The 19,500-nt window shown below is 42.6% G+C and overlaps 3 protein-coding genes across 6 annotated transcripts in view; 1 reads left to right on the top strand and 2 right to left on the bottom strand.

Moving 5' to 3' along the window:
• The window catches only part of top3a (DNA topoisomerase III alpha), a 32,542-nt gene extending 30,663 nt beyond the window's left edge, over positions 1-1,879 (bottom strand). For all 3 annotated transcript variants that reach the window (XM_080206616.1, XM_080206614.1, XM_080206615.1), the window contains exon 1: positions 1,670-1,879. In XM_080206616.1, coding sequence (XP_080062742.1) covers positions 1,670-1,807 — 138 coding nt within the window. In that variant the 5' untranslated portion in view covers positions 1,808-1,879. The remainder of the gene's footprint in view (positions 1-1,669) is intronic.
• A 5,396-nt stretch (positions 1,880-7,275) lies between these two features.
• uqcc4 (ubiquinol-cytochrome c reductase complex assembly factor 4) lies at positions 7,276-13,735 on the top strand. The gene is made up of 2 exons (XM_080206610.1): positions 7,276-7,435; positions 12,096-13,735. Exons 1-2 carry the CDS (start codon positions 7,326-7,328, stop codon positions 12,478-12,480), a joined length of 495 nt encoding a protein of 164 aa, XP_080062736.1. The 5' UTR covers positions 7,276-7,325; the 3' UTR covers positions 12,481-13,735.
• A 3,287-nt stretch (positions 13,736-17,022) lies between these two features.
• On the bottom strand, positions 17,023-19,276 carry h3f3a (H3 histone, family 3A). 2 transcript variants are annotated; one of them, XM_080206611.1, is made up of 4 exons: positions 19,220-19,276; positions 18,479-18,621; positions 18,056-18,209; positions 17,023-17,383 (listed from the first exon to the last, which is right to left on the bottom strand). In XM_080206611.1, exons 2-4 carry the CDS (start codon positions 18,604-18,606, stop codon positions 17,255-17,257), a joined length of 411 nt encoding a protein of 136 aa, XP_080062737.1. In that variant the 5' UTR covers positions 18,607-18,621; positions 19,220-19,276; the 3' UTR covers positions 17,023-17,254. The 2 variants fall into 2 exon arrangements, with proteins under 2 accessions (XP_080062737.1, XP_080062738.1); XM_080206612.1 differs by lacking the exon at positions 19,220-19,276 and adding an exon at positions 19,102-19,210.
• Positions 19,277-19,500: the final 224 nt, after the last annotated feature.

Raw genomic sequence — 19,500 nt, 5'->3', positions numbered from 1 at the left:
CTCCCTCCACCACCGACGCTCAGGAGCAGCAGTATGTACTATCTACATGATGCACTACAATAATTCACCAAAGATCCTTAGGCAGCATCTTCCAAACCCACAACCGCTTCCTTCTCGAAGGACAAGGGCAGCAGATATATGGGAACACCACCACCTGCAAGTTCCCCTCCAAGTATTCATCATCCTGACTTGGAAATACATTGTCGTTCCTTCACAGTTGCTGGGACAAAATCCTGGAATTCACTCCCTAATGGCATTATGGGTCAACACAGTTAAGAAGTTTCACAACACTAGGTTAAAGTCCAATAGGTTTATTTGGCAGCACAAGCTTTCGGAGTCTCACTCCTTCATCGGGTGAGTGAGGACTTGTGTTCACAAACAGGGCGTATACAGACACAAACTCAATTTACAAGACAATGGTTGGAATGCCAGTCTTTACAGGTAATCAAGTCTTAAAGGTACAGACGTGAGTGGAGAGAGGGCCAAGCACAAGTTGAAGAGGTGAGTATTGTCTCCAGACAGAACAATGCAGGGAAGGATGTCCCGAAGCATAGTACAGTGGGGAGACTGTGCAGACGTTACGACAACAGATGAATGAACACCGCACGACAATCACCAAGCAGGAGTGTTCCCTTCAGTTGGGGAACACATCAGCAGTCACGAGCATTCAGCCTCTGATCTTCGGGTAAGCGTTCTCCAAGGTGGCCTTCATGGCACACGACAATGTAAAATCGCTGAGCAAAAACTGATAGCCAAGTTCAGCTCACGAGGTCTCAAATGGGATCCTGGGTTCATGTCATACTAACTGTAACCCCCACAACTTGCCGGGGCTTGCAAAATCTCACTAACTGTCCTGGCTGGACACAATACACACCTCTGCAACTTGTGCTTGACTCGCTCTCCACTCACGATGTCTGCACCTTTAAGACTTGATTACCTGAAATGACTCACATTCCAACTGTTATCTTGTAGTTCTTTTCATGTGCCAAACGAGTAAAACGAACTCAAATTAACTTAGGGACAAATTAAGAGGGGCAGCCCCCCAAAGGGGGGGGGGGGGGGGGGGGGAACGGCCCAAACAGAAACCAAAGTTCAAAGGAAACTTAAAACATTAAATCAAAATGTGATTATAAGGGTCTATAACACACACCAGCCCCTGCGGTGCCCAGCAGGCACGGAAAGTGTCAAAATCATTATCTTGTAAATCGAGTTTACGTCTATATGTGCCCTGTTTGTGAACACAAGTCCTCACTCACCTGAAGTAGTGACACTCCGAAAGCTTGTGCTACTAAATAAACTTGTTGAACTTTAATCTTGTGAGATTTCTTACCTTGCTGACTTCAGTCCAACACCAGCACCTCCACATCATAATAAATGCTGGCGAACCAGGGATGCCCATGTCCCACGAATGAATAAAAAAAACAAAAATGCTAACAATCCACATCCTCCAAAGTTTCCACAATCTAACTCTAATATATAAACTTAGACTCAAAAGAAAAAGCAGTTGAAACAAGGATGAGTTGGGTAGTTAGAAAGCTGTTTTCTTCTATGACTGATGCCGAAATTATAATAACCCCAAAGGATGGATTTTAACCTGGTGTTGTGAGACTTCTTAACTGAAACAATACGCAGAGTCCATTACTTGGAAAATAATGTTTAATCCCCTTACCCTCCGGAAACGGCCACCTGACATGATCTCCGCGATGCTTTTGGCCGCGTCATTCTTCTCTGCCACAAACAAAACCTGGCGGACCTGTAGCCGCCGGCCCACCGCGCTGCTCATCGCCCGGCTGAACACCGGTATCATCCCGAGCTCGAGTCACGCCACGGCTTCGGGCCTAGTTACCATGGCGCCGCTCTCCAAACTAGCGCGCGCCGCTCAGCGCCAACATCGGGCATGCGCAGACCCTGGGGCAGCCGACCAAAGGAACCCACCCACCTGTCAATCATCATGATTGACAGCTGCTCCCCTGCACTTTAAATCTGGGGGCTTTGTGCACAGGCCACGCTAAATCACCACATCGGAAAGTGAGTTCGCAGCTCGTGTTACGCAAACAAAATAGAAATAAAAAGTTGAAATAGGAAAAGATGCCGACGTTCGAAATCCGCGTGTTTCCCAGCTGGAAACCCTTGATGAACAGGGATAGTCATGAAGTGGAGTTGTGAGACTTCTTACTATAAACAGGGATAGTCATGACTGGGGTAAACCCAGTAAGAAGTCTCACAACACCAGATTAAAGTCCAACAGGTTTACTTGGTAGCAAAAGTCTCTACTTTCGGAGCAGTGCGCCTTTGTCAGGTGACAAAATAATGGTTGGAATGCGAGTTTTTACAGGTAATCAAGTCTTAAAGGTACAGACAATGTGAGAGGAGAGAGGGTTAAGCACAGGTTAAACAGATGTTCTTTCAACGACAAGTACAGATAGTCTACAGAAGCTATGACAACGGATGAATGAACACGGCTCGGCGATCACCAGGCAAGAGTGTTCTCTTCCCATTGGGGAACACGTCAGCGGTCACAAGCATTCAGCCTCAGGTCTTCGGGTAAGTGTTCTCCAAGGTGGCCATCACGATACACGACAACACATAGTTGCTGAGCAGAAACTGACAGCCAAGTTCCGTACACATGAGGATGGCCTCAACCGGGAACTTGGGTTCATGTCACACTATCTGTTACCCACACGACTTGCCTGAACTTGCAAAATCTCACTAACTGTCCCAACTGGAGACAATACCCATCTCTTTAACCAGTGCTTTACCCTCTCTCCACTCACATTGTCTCTACCTTTATGATTTGATTACCTGTAAAGACTCGCATTCTGACCAATATCTTATGAATTGATTTTGTGTCTTTATATGCCTTGTTTGTGAACAGAACTCACATTTAAGAACATAAGAAAGAACATAAGAAATAGGAGCAGGAGTAGGCCATCTAGCCCTTCGAGCCTGCCCCGCCATTCAATAAGATCATGGCTGATCTGTTGTGGCTCAGTTCCACCTTCCCGCCCTCTCCCCATAACCCTTAATCCCCTCTCTTATCAAAAACCCATCAACCCACGTCTTAAAAATATTTAGCGAGGCAGCCTCCACCACTTCAACGGGCAGAGAATTCCAGAGATTCACCACCCTTTGAGTGAAGAAGTTACCTGACGAAGGAGCAGCATTCCGAAAGCTAGTGGCTTTTGCTACCAAATAAACCTGCTGGACTTTAACCTGGTGTTGTGAGATTTCTTACTGTGAACAGGGATATCCACTGCCTGCTGAAGTCCAGGACTGAGGCATCCAAGTCAGGAGGCCCTGACCAGACAAAGCTAGAGTCCCAGGCTAGCCACATGGACTCTCGCCAACTACAGCAAGGTTTCAAGACATAACAGGCTTCAAGATGAAGGCGTGTAAAATCACCAGCACCAATTAACCTTTCCCTGATGAGCTCAATGCATTCAATGGTCATTTTGAGCAACAGCATGTCCTCTACCCTGGAAGCCTCAGATGAACCTGTGTCTGAGGTTACCATTACAGATAACAGAACAGCCTTCTCGCAGGTCAACCCATGTAGGTCAACCGACTGACTTGGATGGACTACCTGAACGAGCACTTAGATCCTGTACAGATCAGCTAGTGGGAGTATTCGCAGACATCTTCAATCTCTCTTTACACCAATCTGAGGTCCCTATCTGCTTCAAGAAGACAACCATCATCCTGGCACCAAATGACTATAGGTCTGTGGCTCTGACATCCATCATTATGAAGTGATTCGAATGGTCAGTCGTGACACAAATCAATTTCAGCCTCTTAGATTGCCTGGATCCACTACAGTTCACCTACCACCACAACAGGTCCACAGCAGATGCAATCTCCCTGGCCTTGCACCCAACCCTGGAACCTATATCAGACTCCTGTTTATTGACTACAGCTCAGCCTTAAACTTTAGGCTTGCAAAACTCCAAATTCTGTGGCCTGGGCCTCGGATCCTCCCTCTGCGACTGGATCCTCAACTTCCTGTGATCCCACAGATCACAATCAGTACTGACTTGAATGTCTCAGACCTGGACTACACCTCCTCCATGATCAACTGCAATACTAGTGCCCCACAAGGCTGTGTCCTCAGCCCCTTTTTATACTTCTTATATACCCATGACTGTGTGCCCTAATCCCTGTCTGGAGATGAGGGGGTTGGACTATGAAGAGAGGCTGAATAGACTGGGTCTGTACTCATTGGAGTTTAGAAGGATGAGGGGGGATCTTATAGAGACGTACAAGATAATGAAGGGGATGGATAGGGTAGAGGTAGAGAGATTCTTCCCGCTCAGAAAGGACAGCAGGACTAGAGGGCACAGCCTCAAGATAAGGGGGGAGCAGTTTAGAACGGAGTTGAGGAGGAACTTCTTCACTCAAAGGGTGGTGAATCTCTGGAATTCTCTGCCCGTTGAAGTGGTGGAGGCTACCTCGCTAAATATATTTAAGACACGGGTAGATAGGTTTTTGGTAGGCAAGGGAATCAAGGGTCATGGGGAGAAAGCAGGAAAGTGGAACTGAGCCACTTCAGATCAGCCATGATCTTATTGAATGGCGGGGCAGGCTCGAAGGGCTAGATGGCCTACTCCTGCTCCTATTTCTTATGTTCTGATGTCCAACTCAATTTTCAAGTTGGCTGATAATGTAGGTCAGATCTCAAACAATGACAAGACAAACTACAGGAAAGAGACAGAAAATCAGGTGAACTGGTGCGACAACAATAATCTCTCCCTCAATGTTAGCAAAATGAAGGAGATAGTCATCAACTTAAGGGAGCTTAGTGGAAGACATCAATGGGGACTCAGTTAAAATGGTCAATAACTTCAGGTTTTTAGGTGTCTAGATCTCCAACAGCCTGTCCTGATTCCACCATACTGACAGTATAGTTAAGAAAGTCCATCAACACTTTGAACTTCTCAGAGGACTAAGGAAATTTGGCATGTCCACTATGACTCTCACCAACTTTTACAGATACACCATAGAAAGCATTCTTTCTGGTTATATCCCAGTTTGGAATGGCTCCTGCTCTATCCAAGACCACAAGAAACTACAGAGGGTCATGAACGAAACCCAGTCCATCATTCAAACCAGCCATTGACTCTGTCTACACTTCCCACTGCCTCAGAAAGGAGTCAACATAATCAAGGACCCCACACACCCCAGACATACTCTCTTCCAACTTCTGCCGTCAGGATAAAGATACAAAGTTTGGGGACACATACCACCTGACTCAAAAACAACTTCTTCCCTACTGCCATCATATTTTTGAATGGACCTACATTGCATTAAGTTGATCTTTCTCTGCACCCTAGCTGTGACTGTAACAATACATTCTGCACTCTCTACTTTCCTTCTCTATGTAAGATATGCTTTGTCCGTAAGGAACAATATTTTTAACTGTATACTAATTCACGTGACAGTAATAAATCAACATCAAATCAATCTGAACAGAAAACACAAAATTGATATCATTTATTGTCACATGTATTAACATACAGTGAAAAGTATTGTTTCTTGCATGCTATACAGACAAAATATATGATTCATAGAGAAGGAAACAAGAGAGTGCAGATTGTAGTGTTAGAGTCATAGCTAGGATGTAGAGAAAGATCAACTTCATGCAAGGTAAGTCAAAACTTGAAGCAGCATGGAAGAAGCTGTTCTTGAGTCAGTTGGTATGTGACCTCAGACATTTGTATCTTTTTCCTGAAGAAGGTGGAAGAGAAAATGTCCATGGGATCCTTAATTATGCTGGCTGCTTTGCTAAGGCAGCAAGAAGTGTAGACAGAATCAATGAATGGGAGGCTGGTTTGCGTGATGGATTGGGCTACATTCACGATCTTTTGTAGTGCCTTGCAGTCTTGGGCAGAGCAGGAGCCATACCAAGCTGTGATACAACCAGAAGAAATGCTTTCTGCGGTGCATCTGTAAAAGCTGATGAGAGTCATAGCTGATATGCCAAATTTCTTTAGTCTTCTGAGAAAGTAGAGACGTTGGTGGGCTTTCTTAAATATAGTGTCTGCTTGGGGGGACCATGACAGATTGTTGGAGATCTGGATACCTAAAAACTTGAAGCTCTTGACCCTTTCTGCTTCGTCTCCATTGACGTAGACAGGGGCCATGTTCTCCTTTACGCCTCCTTCGTTTTGTTGACATTGAGGGAGAGATTATTATCACCGCACCAGTTCACCAGATTCTCTCTCTCATTCCTGTACTCTGTCTCGTCATTGTTTGAGATCCAACCCACTACGGTGGTGTTGTCAGCAAACTTAAAAATTGAATTGGCGGGGAATTTGGCCACACAGTCATTGGTGTATAACGAGTATAGTAAGGGACTGAGAACACAGCCTTACAGGGCAACAGTTTTGATGATGATCATGAAGGAGGTGTTGTTGCCTATCCTTACTGATTGTGGTCTATGAGTTAGGAAGTTCACGATCCAGTCACAGATGGAGGTGCTGAGGCCCAGGCCACAGAGTTTGGAGATGAGTTTCGTGGGAATAATAGTATTGAAGGCTGAGCTGTAGTCAATAAACAGGAGTCTGACGTAGGTGTCCTTGTTATCTAGGTGTTCCAGGGTTGAGTGCAGGGCCAGGGAAATAGCATCTGCTGTGCACCTCTTGCAGTGGTTAGCGAACTGTAATGGATCCAGGTAGTCCTGGAGGCTGGGATTGATTCGTGCCATGACTAACCTTTCCAAGCACTTCATAATTATTCAACGTTTCAGCTGAGCAAGGTTCACAGATGTAAAATGTTCATGTTGCTTCTACTTCTAAATGTTCCTCAATGTCTGTTGAATATTTACGACATTTTCGACTTCTTGTTTCCGATTTCTAACATCCGTGGAACTCCGATTTGCCATAATCATTATTCCTGGACATTTTATGTCGTTGTAACTGACCGCTCCCTTATGGTTTTTGCCCATCGGTGTTTGTACTTTGGGTAACTAATTTGCTAAAACGATTATTCAACTTCAATCGCAAAACGTTGTAAGAAATGTTGGAATGGAGATTCGAGGGCGAATTATATGTCAGAGTAGTTTGGCCGCAACCACTGTTATTTACTGACTGTTGAGTGGCCGCTTTCCTGCTGCAGTAAGAAGTCTCACAACACCAGGTTAAAGTCCAACAGGTTTATTTGGCAGAGCCCCGAAAGTAGGGCGTTTGCTACCAAATAAACCTGTTGGACTTTAACCTGGTGTTGTGAGACTTTTTACTGCGCTTACCCCAGTCCAACGCCGGCATCTCCACATCCTGCTGCAGTGTCAGGCGGAATCATTGAGCCGGCGGACCGGGTGCGTTGCTGTGGGGATGAGGATGATGGCGGCGACTGGTGTGGGCCTTGTGCGGGCTCTCGGGATCCCTTCGTCCTCAGCCCGACACCGGCTGGGAGTAACTTTCACCGGCATCGTGCGACGGAGGTGCGTTGATTATGGGCGAAACCTGTGGGGATGGTTCTTCGTGTTGTGTGGTTTGGGAAAGCAGGAGAACCGCTGTGTGCATCCTGCCTGACTCCCCCCTCCAGCACAACTCACAGTGACTTCCAGGACCCTGCGAATGCTACTCATACAATTGAAGGTCCAAATTGGGATCAGTGGGCATTAAGTACAGGAATCTAATAATGATTTGATGTTTTTGTTTAAACTTTTTAAAAACACGAACGGCCACTTTTTTTTTGCAACCCACACCCAACATCGTGAAATTATCAGCGACCTTGGAACTGCAATTTGTGCAAAGCTCGTTCCTGTTCCCTGATTTTGCGTTACCCTCAAGCCCTACAGTTATCCCTGTTTGTAAATTATTTTCATCGTGTGCTATTTGGTGATAGAGGTTGACAATATAACCATCTTCGCAACATTCGGACTGCACAGGAAAATTTCATACAAGTACTTTATCAGGCTGCAAGTCCAGATCAGTCTTCTGTCACTGGATGCAAACATTGAGGGGAGTTTTTTAAAAAAAACCCCGTTCACATACAGGCAGAAAGAAAGAGAGTTCAACTTTTCAGTTTTTCAGAAAAATTAGTTCGAGATACGGTGAAACAAGCCTTGATCTTAGAACAGTGAAGATATGGAGTAAGGTGATGGTTCTGAGTACTTTTCCCCCTGCACGGTGATATAAATGTTAGATTAATTTCTGATGGCACCTAGGAAGTTACGTGGGATCAATTTGTTTTTTAATATGGAGCTAAGGGATCTTCATTGGCTACATTTTGCCTATGGATGAATTAGCCTGGCTGGGAAATTCCTTGAAGTTGCTCCTGTAAAATAATCAGTGCATCAGAAGTAGCTTTTGAGATCTCCAAGTTAACATTTTTCCCATTGCTCGTAATATATGAAGTTATGGTAATAAACTCAAGCTGCTGAGAGTTTTATTACATGATAGCAGATGGTGTGGTTCGAATCAGTAAACTATAGCAAGAACTTAAAGTACTATTTGTTCTATCTGAAGTTATGCAATTTTGTGAAATTTCCCCCTTCCTGTAAATAGTCCATTTTTAATTACTTGCTGTACTTATTGATGAAAGAGTCTACAACTCTTCTATCTGGATGCAACAACTTCAATAGTGAGTTATCACAGACCAGTAAACTTCAGCAGTCATTCAAGAAAATTTGAATATAAGAGTGAGGAAATCTTTCTGCAATTATTCAGGTCTTTGGTAAGACCAAACCTCAAGGATTATGTGCAGTTTTGATCCCCTCACCTAAGGAAGGATATAATTGACTTAAAAGGCTTCCTGTCAAGAGAGTGCTGTCCTATTAGGAGAGATTCAGTAGAGTAAGACCATTAGACAAAAGAGCAGGAATAGGCCATTTGGTCTATTGAGCCTGCTCCACCATTCAATGAGATCATGACTGATCTGATATGATAATCTTCAATACCGCTTTCCCACTTTATCCCCATATCCCTTTCCTGATTAAAAATCTGTCTTTCTCAACATTGAACATATTTAACAACCCAGCCTTTACAGCCCTCCGCAGTAAGGAATTCTGTAGATTCACTAACCTCTTAGAGAAGGAATTCCTCTTCATCTCTTCTTAAATGGGAAACATCTTACTCTGGAATTATGCCTTCTGGTCATGTACTCTCACACAAAAGGAAAGGTCCTCTCAGCATTTACTCTGTCAAGCCCCCTGAGAATCCAATATGTTTCACATCTCATTCTTCTGAACTCCAGTGAGTATAGGCCCAACCTACTCAACTTCTCCTCATAAGAAAATCCCTCCATACCCAAGATCAGCCAAGTGAACCATTTCTGAACTGCCTACAATGTCAGTATATCTTTCCTTAAGAGAACCAAAACTCTTCGCAGTATGCCAGGTGTGGTCTAACTCGTGCCAGAGTATAGTTTTAGGAAGACTTGCCTATTATTATACTCCATTCCCTTTGAAATAAAGGCCAACACTTCATTACCTACTGAACCTGCATGAGGACCCACAGATCCCTCTGTACTGCAACTTTCTGCAGTCTTTTTCCATTTAAATCATATTCAGTTTTTTATTCTCCCTACAAAAGTATATAACTCTCATTTTCCTACATTAAATTCCATCTGCCAAGTTTTTGCCCACTCGCTTTATCTAAATCTCTCTGTAAACTCTTTGTGTCATCTTCACCACTTAGCTCCCACCTATTTTTGTCATCTACAAACTTGGCAATAGTACATTCACTTCCCTCATTCAAGTCATTAATACATATTGTGATAATTGTGGACCCAGCATTGATCCCTGTGTCATTCCATTAGTTCTTGGTTGCCATCCTGAACATACCCCTCTTATCCCAACTCTGTCTATCAATTAACCAATCTTCTGTCCATGTTAATATACAACCATGGGTTCTTATCTCATTAAGCAACCTTTGGTGACGCACCTGATTGAACATTTTGGAAATCCAAGCATATTACATCTACTGGTTCCCCCTTTATCTATCCTGCTTGTTATCACCTCAAAGAATTCTAATAAATTTTTCAGGCATGATTTCCCCTTCATGAAGCTATGCTGACTCTGCTTGATGACATTATGCATTTCTAAATGTCCTGCTTTTACATGCTTCATAATGGACTCCAATGTTTTCCCAATGCCAGTTGTTAAGCTAACTGGCCTACAGTTACCTGATTTTTGTCTCCCTCCCTTTTTTTTGAATGAGTGTTATTTTGGCAGTTTTTCAGTCTTCTTGGAGTTTTCCAGAATGTAAGGATTCTTGGAAGATTACTACCAGTTCACTCACTATCTCTGTAGCTACTTCCTGTAATGGCTGAGGACACAACCCTTCAGGTCCAGGACATTTATCAGTCTTTTGCCCCATTAGTTTCCCTGGTACTTTTCTCTAGTGATAGTTATTCATTTATTTCCTTGATTACTTAGTATTTTTGGAATGTTATTAGTATCATCCACCATGAAGACTGACACAAAGTACTTGCTTAACTCCTCTGCCATTTCCTGGTTCCACATTATTATTTCCCCACTCTCATTTTCTAAGGGACCTGTGTTCACTTTGGCTCTCCCTTATTTATTTAACGAACCTCTTACTGTCCATGTTTATATTATTTGGTAGTTTACCACTCACTTTTCTGGCTTTTTTTTTGTTGATTTTTAAAACTTTCCCTGTCTTACCACTAATCTTTGCCATGTTGGATGTTTTTTCTTTCAGTTTAACTCTATCCTTAACTTCCTTGGCTAATTATCCCTTTCCTAGAACCCTTTTTCCTCACTGGGATATATCTTTGTTGTGAGTCATGAACTATTTTCATAAGTATCTGCCATTGCTGATAACCATCTTTTCTGCTAGTCTACTCCAACCAATTCTGCCCTCATTCCTTTATTAATACCCTTATTTAAGTATGGCACAGTTGTTTCTGTCCCAAGTTTTTCACTCTCAAACTGAGTGCTAAATTTACCATGTTAAGATCACTGTTTGCAAAGTGATCTTTTACTCTTGAGATTGTTTATTAAATCTGTCTCATTACACAGTACCAGACCCAAAATAGCCTGTGTCCTGGTTGGATTCACTACATATTGTTGTAGGAAACTGTCCCAAATGCACACCATGAATTCTTCCTCATGGCCACCTATGCCAATTTCATTTTCCCAATCCACATGAAGATTATGTCTTCATGTGGATCTTTAATCATGTCCCCCATGATTAAAGTATTATATTTTTACATGCCCTCATTATCTCAGATTTGTTTTCTGTCCTACGGTATAGCTACTGTTAGGGGCCTAAGGACTATTCCCACCAGTGTTGTCTTCCCTTTGTTAAATCTTGCCCCCCTTCATTTGGATTCTACATCATCTGAACCAAGATCATTTCTTGCTATCATACTTATTCCATCCTATACTACAAAGCTACAGCACTACCCTTTCCTTCCTGCCTATCCTTACCAAAAGTCACATATCCCTAAATATTTAATTCCCAGCTTTGATCTCCTTGTAACCATGTCTCTAATGGCTTTAAGATCATACCAATTAACCTTAATTTGTGCCATTAGTTTATTTATATTGTGCCGAATACTATGATCGTTTAAGTGAAGCGCTTTAATTTTGCCTTGTTGCTATTTTTTCTTCTTTGAACTCTGTTTGCCACTTTTTTTTGATGTTTGTACATTCTGTCCCTTCCTATCACACTCTGGGTATCATTACCTAAATAGCTGCCACGTAATGCTGCCATATCCTTTTGCTTTATAAGTCTACATATCCCCTTTCCAGAACCAACCGCATCACTCACCCATTTAGTTTAAAACCCTCTCTACTTCCCTTATTATGTGGTTTATAGAAAAACTGGTCCCAGCATAGTTCAGATATAGGCTGTCGCAATCATGCAGCCCACACTTTTTCCAGTACTGAAACCAGTGCCTTACAAACTGAAACCTACTTCTCCCACACCAGAGATCATATGGCCTACTTCTGCCCCTATTGCTCTTATTCAAATTCAGCCTAACCCTGACACTAAGACAGATCTGCGTTATTGGTTAAGGATCAAGTCTGAGAACCATCTTTAGGAGAAAGGAAAAAAATGAATGTGATTTGTGTTCCAGGGCAGTTTAACCTACAATTTCTGGTTTGCCTTTGTTCAAACTTTTCTCAGGAATGACAATGCAGCAAAAGCTTTCTTCTCTGCAACTCTGGGTGACAACAAGTCTTCACCAAAGGATGATAAAAGCGATAGTGGTGATAGTGATGATAGAGCCATAAAATTTAGCACCAGTAAGGCAAGTCATCGGGTTTGGACAGTGGACAAGTCACTAGGCAGTGATTACCAGAACCCTTGGTGGAAGGTTCTTCCTCTGAGCCTTGCTGGAATTGCATTCTTAGTTTGGTGTTTCCTGCGGAAAGAAACTGAAATTGATAAAATACTGGATCAGACATTGCTTGACCATTTGCCTGATTTCAAGCAGCCTACAGTTGAACCAGAGAAGCAAAGAAACATAACTAAAATGCAAAATACTGCTGCTGCTGGAAACCTGAAATGACAACCAAAAAGTACTGGAATTATTCAGCAGGTCTGACAGCATCCATAAAGAAGGAAATGAAGTCAACAATTTGGATAGATGATCTTTCGTCACTTTGGACAAAGCAAGCCATCCACAATAATACATTACTGCATATTCAAAATATTTTCTACAAGAGTAAAGGATTATGTAACTGCAAACTATCTAAAATTTCATGTGTGTAAATTTGGACAGCTTCAAATTTAATTGAGACATTGCAAGTGGGTTTTGGAGGACAGCCAGTCTTCTCCGCCTTCTCCTTCTTTTGGCATAAGATGAAGAATTAGGCCACCTGTGTCACCTCTTGGTCACTGGACAGTATAGATCAGTACGTGGTAGCAGCACCTAATTCTTGAGTTTTTCAGACCAAGTGGATTTTATGTTTGATCCTTGTTCTATGTTAAGCTAACTAATTGAAGCAGCAGTTTGTCTCTGTCTTCCTAAGCTGTGCAAAAATATCAGCCAGGTTTTCTGCTTCTCCTATCCTGTTAGATGTTGGAAGATGAGATTTTGGCCAGCGGACAGCCGCTATTGCCGAGGGAACTTTCCATTAATGCAATTCCCACCTTCAGCAGAGGGGATGTACCAGTTGGGGTGAGATGGGGGTTAGGGAACAGATAAACTAAACCTCAGGTTTACCCACTGTCAAGTCTCTGAGTGGTGAGAAATGGAGATGTATCGCCCAGCAAAGAATGTCATTGGCACATGGTGATCAGATTGTTATTGCCATCAAGCCAACACATGAGTCCTATATCTGCCATGCTCTCATTTCATTATCATCATGATTAAAGATCTGTAACTGTAAATATGCAGCAGGGGCCAGGAATTGGGTGGGGTGGAATTAGGCTGGGGGGAGGGAGAGAGGGAGGGTCTTCTCCTGAAAATTATCGACTAACTCCTTTTAGAAAGTACACTTTATTGTACATCTGAAGTCAAGATTTAACTCTGCGGTGATGCCCTCCAGAACGAAAAGTAAGGACACTATCTGTAATCATATTGCTTATTTAAATGGATGAAATGTGAATACTTCTCAACTCCACGTTTCCTGAAAGTTCAATGATAACACACCTCAAAAATAGGACTAAAATCGTTAACAATTCATCTTGTCATACCAGTTCCAGGCTTGCATGCCAGCACAGTTAACCAGAGAAAATAATCAAAGGATCATTTGTCCAAGAGTAATTTTTTTTAATCAATCTGTTTGATTGTCAAATCTCTAATAAATGTCTGGTACTCACTTCTGTCTGCTAGACTTATCCTTGGCTTCTCATAGGATCTGTCCAGTCCAACAAAACAGTAGACCATCAAATTGAACCTTGTTTTAAGCTTAAATAGTCATATAGTGAATGTCAGTTTTTGATAGTATTACTTTGCTTTATTACTTTAAAAGCAGGAGCTCCCTTTTCTGAATCAGTGCTGACTGCTGCTTATTTATTGTTTGGATAATCCTGACAATTGTGATCAGTGGTACCATCATTGCCTGTGATTTTTGTAAATGCGGACACAGCGCTGACCTACATGTCCCCATGGGCCATTAACACACTTGCTCAGTCATCTCCTCTCCTGTCTTGCTGCATTCTGGGGTAAATGCAATCCATTTCCAAGGCTTCCTGGGTTTTCTGCTCAATCTACCAGTTCAAGTGTTCCCACTTACTTATAATTTTTTACCTCAGTCATCTCTACAGAAAACACATTATGTCCACTCTTGCAAAACAAGAGGAATTCTTCAACCTCACCTGGTGCTAGCTGATCAGCCAAGATGTGTTGATGTGTGCTTTGAATCAGAGGTCTCTCATACTTATATAGAGTGGGATTAAATAGTCCTGGGACAGCAGAAATTTCTTTCAACTAAATATAGGGATAACCAAAGTCATGGTCTTCAATCCCTGCCACAAATTCCATTCTACAACTAGACTACATCCCTTTCCTTTGAGCTTGAACCAAACCTGTGGCCCATTTAACCTGAAGTTATGATGCCTTTTCTCTGTCCACCTCTGCAATTGAGCCAGTCTTCTCTGCCTTTACTCAACTTATGCTGAAATCCTTATACATGCCTTTGTTACTTCTGGACTTTCCTATTCCAATGCACCCCTGGCCAGCCTCCTATTTTCCATCCTCCGTAATCTTAATCTCAAAAACTCTACTGCCCATCCATACCCTAACTCACATCAAGTCCTATTCACTTATAATCTCTGCCCATTGATGTAGATTGGCTCCTGGTACAGTTTTAAAATATTCATCTTTAATTTCAAGTTGCTCCATGATGTCAACTCCTCCAGCCCTACAACCCACCTTGCACATTACCAATATTGTTACAAAGTTAATGCAACAAACCATTCAGTCCAACAACACCAGGGGTTCATACTCCAATACTTACACTTTTTTTCATTTGACATCACCAATCCCCATGGACAGTCTCAGCCACAGAGTTGGCAGAGTGCAAAAGTTGGGAGTGTAATAGAGGGAAATACATGTTTTTTACTTCCAATACTTGCAGCAGTTTGCATAAGCTACAGCCAAGTGATTTAAAACATTTGTCAAGGATTTTATTGCAAGTCATTACAGAAATGATCTGAAAAGTAGATATAATAGACAAAGTTATGGCAGAGGTGGTCTCAACTGCTATATGTGCAGTTTAGATTTATAACATGTACTTTCGTGAGTATGTCCTAACATATTTCTCAAATCTGTTGCTCAGTTGAGGTGCTAGTTAGAGTTACCATCCTCCCACATTTCAGTTTCTGCCAAGTTTACCCCAGACTTCAGGCTAACCATCTTGCAGGTACGTCAAACCCTCTAATTCTGCATCTGCAATTCATTGTTTCTTACATACTAAATGTGTGCACAAAGGAACTCATTTGTACAAACCCTAGAATATCCTTAATTTACTATTTCTCTTACAGTTTAATAACAATAGTTTTTTTTTGAATGCCTGATTCCTGACACACCCAGTTAACTAATTTTTTCAGCTGAACCCAATTTCCCTCATCCATTATTTGGCTTAAAGTTGATTTCTCCCAATTTATCCTTTCCACGTGGAGTAGGCTGGGACCAGTCTAAGACAAAAGGATGTTTAGTAAAAATGTTTCACAACCATTCGGGGACAAATATTTACCCATTTGCTACACCTCTGATCAATGCAGAAAAGTCTTGATTTAGAATACTTAAAAATCTCAGAACTCAAAAGTTGTTTAGTTGAGAACAAGAAATTAAAGAGCAGAACCTCAGCTGCCCTATTATCTATAGGGGATTGAACACATGGCTCAAAGGGAAAAGGTTCTATTCTGAATTGTCAGCCTCTAGCATTCCACTCCACAACCAAGTCACTTTGCTGTCCTGCAACATGTTCATTTGATATCCTTTCATTACACATGGTATTGTCATTTATGTGTAACGTCTTTTGACTATTCTAAATAAATACTTGCACCATAAATGCAAGTTGGTGTAGCATATGGTCCATAAGCTTAGGGACTCAATCACTTCTTGCCTCACCAGTTACAAGGTGGTGCAGTGTTTTGGAAAAAACTGGATACATTTTCTATTGTTCACTGGTGCACATACACAGCAATGAAATTAATGCATTCATGATGGTATAGATTATCTGTCACCACTTAAATGAGACTCATGGCCTAGATGAGGCTGTGAACACAAAAGTCTATATAATGGTTAATTATGTCCAACAACACCAAGGTGAGGGAGGTAACTGATTAATTATCACATTGTTTGAATGGAGTACTTTCAGTATAACATTTATCTGCATTAGCAGATTAGGTCTCTTGTCTCCCCTTCCAACAAAGGAGATTGGATTTAAGTTATAGGAAGTACTATTGCAATATTTGATTGCTTTGGTGTTATTAAGAATTTGACAACCAGACTAAGTTTCTCTTGATCTCACGGGTTGAACCAAGTAAACAAACTTAAATTATGTTCGGACAAAGAAAAAGGGGGTAGCTCCCCAGCTCCACCCTTATCCTCAAAAAAACCCTTCAGCCTAATGTAGGCATTTCTTGGTGAAATGAATTTGCATTACTCAAGCAGAAAGCAAAACAATCCCTCGCTTTGATGCTACTTTTGCATTCAATTAGCTCAGTTAACAGCTAAAGCCCTAATAATCTATATCAACCTAAGTAACCACATTGTTCCAGGGCATTAAAGGCAGGATGTTAACCCTTGCATGGCACTCTTCAAAAGAAAAGTGAGCTAATCCAGTGGTCTGACCAGTTTCACTTTGCAGTCATCACTTCCAGCACACACTCACTGCTAGCTCCATACAATTAATTCAAACCATCTGGCATACTTTGGGTAATCATGCAACTATTTCCAGAATTGTACAAAATTGCAGATTAAAATTTGTTAACTTAAAAAGAAGAGACACTAAAATATAGCTGAGGTAGTGGAAAGTTTTATTTACAACCCCGTTGAAAATCAGCACAATGCAAAGGAGCAACCTACAATTCCCCCCCTCCCCCCAACTGCATGCAAGAGTCAACTTTAACAGAATAAAATCAGGAGGTAGCACAGACAAAAGATACAAATGTTTTATTTTGCAACCTGAGCCAAGAGTTTGAAGGAATGTTTACAAAATGTTTTGCTACTTCCACACTAAGTCACAATCAATACTTGATACTAACAAAAAAAATACAAAATAAAGGCCCAGCTTCCACAAGAAGCCAAGTTTACAGTCCAATAATGTTTTAGAAATTGTTTAAATGTCACTTCAAAATAGTTTGGAGAAAATGTAATGAAGCAAAGGGTTTTAAGCACGCTCCCCCCGGATCCGCCGTGCCAGCTGGATGTCTTTGGGCATTATGGTCACTCTTTTGGCATGGATGGCACACAAATTGGTGTCCTCGAACAAGCCAACCAAGTAGGCCTCACTGGCTTCCTGCAACAACAAAAGGTTAATTGCTCAGAACACTTGCAACAATTTAGTCCTGCCCCAGTACTTTTGTCCTTGTTGACAACTGTCAATAAAACAGCAAGGCCAGAGCCCCATTTTGAATATTATAATCATACCAACAATTCACTTTGCACACAACTTGGTTGCGATTTTAAATTGCAACAATTCTCTTCCCACAATTAGTTCCCTCAGGGTTTCTCAAGTATCAAAACACTCACTTGTTAGCAAGCTACCCATTGAAGTGTAGGTCAGATGAGAAGGGTACTCAACTGGGCCATAGAAAATAATTGAACATGCATCATACCCAGATCAAAAAAGCTTTTAAATGTTACTAGTGACAGATCAGGACTCCATATCCCTCAAATATTCTAGTCAAAAACCAACGGAGGGCAGCAGGACCACACTGAATTTAATACTATTCTCAAAATAGATGTTCATATATATGAGAGGGACTGGATTTGACATAAAAATGAACTCCATCACATTCCAGCTGATATTGTCTGCCAAGCAGAACCAAAAACTTCGGTGGGGACCGAGGCAAGAGAATTCAAATACACTTTTAATCAATAGTGAAGACAAACGTACGGAAGAGGCTATTAAAGCAGACAATTGCAATATCAACTAGGGTCACATGGTTCAAGATCGCAAATACAGTACCTGCAAAGCTCCAATTGCAGCACTCTGAAACCTCAAATCAGTTTTGAAGTCCTGGGCAATTTCTCTCACCAGACGCTGGAAGGGCAGCTTACGGATAAGCAACTCTGTAGATTTCTGGTATCGGCGGATTTCTCGCAGAGCGACAGTACCAGGCCTTAATCGAGAAAACAGGTTAAATCAAATGCGAAGGACAAAGGAATCCAATCCAAAACATATTCCCAAAGTCTATATAGGGGATCGACATTACGATTAGATCCATATGCAGCAAGCCCGATTTGAGGCATTAAAGACACCCAATTAAGCCAGTGGAGTAAAATTCGCAGGCATACGGGATAGTGGGCACAGGTTAAGAAGGGATAAGTGTCTTCAGGAGATGAAGACACGGATTGACAATAGCCGCTTACAGATCAGCCACACGCTCACCTGTAGCGATGAGGTTTCTTCACTCCGCCGGTGGACGGGGCGCTTTTCCGGGCCGCCTTGGTGGCCAGTTGCTTCCTGGGTGCTTTGCCGCCAGTGGATTTACGGGCTGTCTGCTTGGTACGAGCCATCTCCGCTCACAGGGTCTACATAGACAAGAGTAAAGATCAGAGGCCACTCTCCCGCCAGCTTCTCCCCCACCACCACCGTCCTGCTTTGAGTGACGGCGCCCACTCCAATCAGCGAAGGCGAAGGCGGGATCTACACCAACCCGAATCCTAGCAGCGAAATGGCGGCCGTACGGCAGCTTACTGGATGGTCAAGTCAGGCTGGGAAAAGTCACCCAGCCCCTGGAGGGAGAAGGTATTCCACCAATCAGACGGGCAAACTAATCACCCCAGCCCAAGGCTCAACCCATTATAATCCTGGCCCAGTCAACGACCGAGTAGCGACAGATCCTGATAAGTGGAATTATTTAATCCGCTTTCATTTCCGCCCAGAGCCAAACCCCAACTCCCAAACTGGGAGCAAAAAAAAAACACAGGCCGAGGCCACCAAGCCCGAAATCCCGACTCCCCCCCCAACTGCCCAAAACCCCCATTCATCGACAGAAGGTATCCACAAACCGGCGGCCGATCCGAAGGGGAAATAAGCGAAAGCCGACAGATAGCAATCAAATCCCGGGCGGGCAGGCGGAATTCAGACAATAACAAAGTGGCTGCCGGCACTCCACCACTCACTCACCAAAATCACCACGCACAACAAGAGCCCGACTATAAGCTTCTGCCGCCTCGGTGCCACTATTTATAACTTGTCTGACGTCATTCCAGGGTCAACGTTCCACAACAGACTGTCCTTGAAGCTCATTGGCCAGCACCCCTCGTAGCCATTGTAGTATTCTAATAAGCCGCGCTGGCCCCGCCCCCACCCTCTCTCTTGGATTCTACCCAGTTCCTCCTTCACCTTCATGCACATAAACAAGAGAATTATTGCTGCAAGTCCAGAGCTGATGTTGGTGTAATTTA

This window comes from Carcharhinus amblyrhynchos, chromosome 18 (assembly GCF_965287045.1).
Source record: "Carcharhinus amblyrhynchos chromosome 18, sCarAmb.v2.hapA, whole genome shotgun sequence".
Lineage (NCBI taxonomy): Eukaryota > Metazoa > Chordata > Chondrichthyes > Carcharhiniformes > Carcharhinidae > Carcharhinus > Carcharhinus amblyrhynchos.
The sequence above is the reverse complement of the archived record's forward strand: the minus strand, read 5'-3'. Positions and strand labels throughout refer to the sequence as shown.